Raw genomic sequence first — 1,968 nt, 5'->3', positions numbered from 1 at the left:
TATTTATTTATTTATTTATTTATTTTTGCCTTTAAGTCTACTTTATCTGACATTAACATAACTATATCACCTTTTAGATTAGTTTAACTTTTTAGTTTCAACCTGTACCTGTATACTTAAAGTATATTTCTTGGAAACAGAATTTAGATTTGTTTTCTTTAGAACCATCTTGACACTATCATCTTTTTTACTGAAGCATTTGTCCTTTACATTTAATACAACTTACAAATATTTGGATTTCAATTTACTGTTTTACTATTTGCTATCTGTTTATCCTACCTATTATAATTCTTTTTCTTTTCTTTCCTATGTTCTTTAGCATTATTTTTTACTATTCTATTTCTCACCTCTATTAGCTAGATAGTTATACATTCATTTACTATTATTTAGTCTTTCCCTAGAGCAGAGGTAAGCAAATTATGACCACAGGCCAAATCTGGCACATCACCTGTTCTTGTAGTTTTATCAGAACACAATCATGTCCATTTGAGTACATATTGTCTATGATGGCTTTTGAACTACAGGAGCAGAGATGAATAGTTACTACAGAGTCTATATGGGCAGCAAAGCCTAAAACATTTAATAACTGGCTCTTTACAAAAAAAAAAAAGGTTTGCCAACCTTTGGCCTAGAGTACAGTATAATCACCCTTGATTTAACAAAAATTAATATTTTTACCACTTCCTGGACATTGCATGACCCTTATATATGCCAGAAACTATGCCAACCTCTAAGGATAAGAAAAAAAAACTGACTTAATCCCATGTCCTATTGAGTTTATAGGCTAATAGGGAAAATATCACTTGGGTTTTTCATAAAGGGAATTACAAGTTATGGAAGCAAACAGCCAATGAGAACTTGGTACAAATGAATTCAAGGAAACCAAAAAGAGTGTTCCAATAACCACTGCCATCTATCTAGCCAGACTCTAATACCCTATTGACTATACTCTCCTGGGCAAAAACATATCTTTTTAAGTTTCTCAGGCAGAAAAGGATCATTTATCCATATATTGAAGGACAAATCCTACATACAGTGACTTTGAGCTCAGCCCCTGTTCCCTCTTTATTTCTGCAGTCTTATAATCTCTTACTATCCATTACCCATGAGTAGCACTTTAATAATTCAGACTTTCTAGAGCAGCAAAAAAAATGACTTTAAGTCCAAGTTAACTGCTGATGAAAGCAGAGCAGTAATAAGCATTATACTAATTTTAATCCTACAAGTTTTCCTCTACCCTCTTACCTCTCAAAGAGCCAAGACTTACTAAGTAATGACTCTGAAACTTAATAATTAAGTTGTCCTCCACAAGAACAAAGGACAACATACGGCTTTGAAATAAGACAAGTTTGAATCCCAACTCCTATACTTACCAGTTGTTACTTAACCACCTTGAACCTTAAGATCCTACTTTTAAAATGGGGTTTATTATAGAGTGCTAAAAATTATGTGTCTATCATAAAATGGGCTGTTAGTAAATGTCAGTTTCCTTCCATAAACCAAGATAATGGCTTCAGGATTCTGTGCCACATAAATTTATAAGCCAACCATCTAGCTTTTTTCAAAATCCTGAACCTTCTTTCTATCTTCTTTAAGCTATCACTCTTTCTAGCAGCAGAATGTTTATAGCCAGGCTCTGGTTTCTGCCTATGAAACTGGTTGTTGGGTTTGTCAAGATTTCCCATTTTCTACCATTTATCTTCATCTGGCAAATGAAATGAAGCCAAAGAGCCATTAAGATGCCAATCTTATCAACAAATTCCCTTCACTCTTTTTACATACCCAAAATGTTTACTTAATCACTGTCAGTGAGCAGAAATATCTGTCTAGTCTCAAATCCCATTCACCTCATCAAGTGTCATTTGGGAAGAATACTATAAATAAGAAAAATTTTGGAATCCAATATTTCAGTCAATTGCTGTATCTTGAAGGCAGAATTACCTGTTATAATTGAATGTTCTAATGCCC

The 1,968-nt window shown here is 33.2% G+C and overlaps 1 protein-coding gene across 1 annotated transcript in view; it reads right to left on the bottom strand.

Moving 5' to 3' along the window:
• The window catches only part of MOB1B (MOB kinase activator 1B), a 25,784-nt gene that overhangs the window by 19,347 nt on the left and 4,469 nt on the right, over positions 1–1,968 (bottom strand). The window contains exon 5 of the mRNA XM_023530850.1: positions 449–570. Coding sequence (XP_023386618.1) covers positions 449–570 — 122 coding nt within the window. The remainder of the gene's footprint in view (positions 1–448; positions 571–1,968) is intronic.

This window comes from Pteropus vampyrus, unplaced genomic scaffold, assembly GCF_000151845.1.
Source record: "Pteropus vampyrus isolate Shadow unplaced genomic scaffold, Pvam_2.0 Scaffold56, whole genome shotgun sequence".
In the NCBI taxonomy this organism is placed as follows: Eukaryota; Metazoa; Chordata; class Mammalia; order Chiroptera; family Pteropodidae; genus Pteropus; species Pteropus vampyrus.
This window is presented reverse-complemented; position numbering and strand designations above follow the sequence as displayed.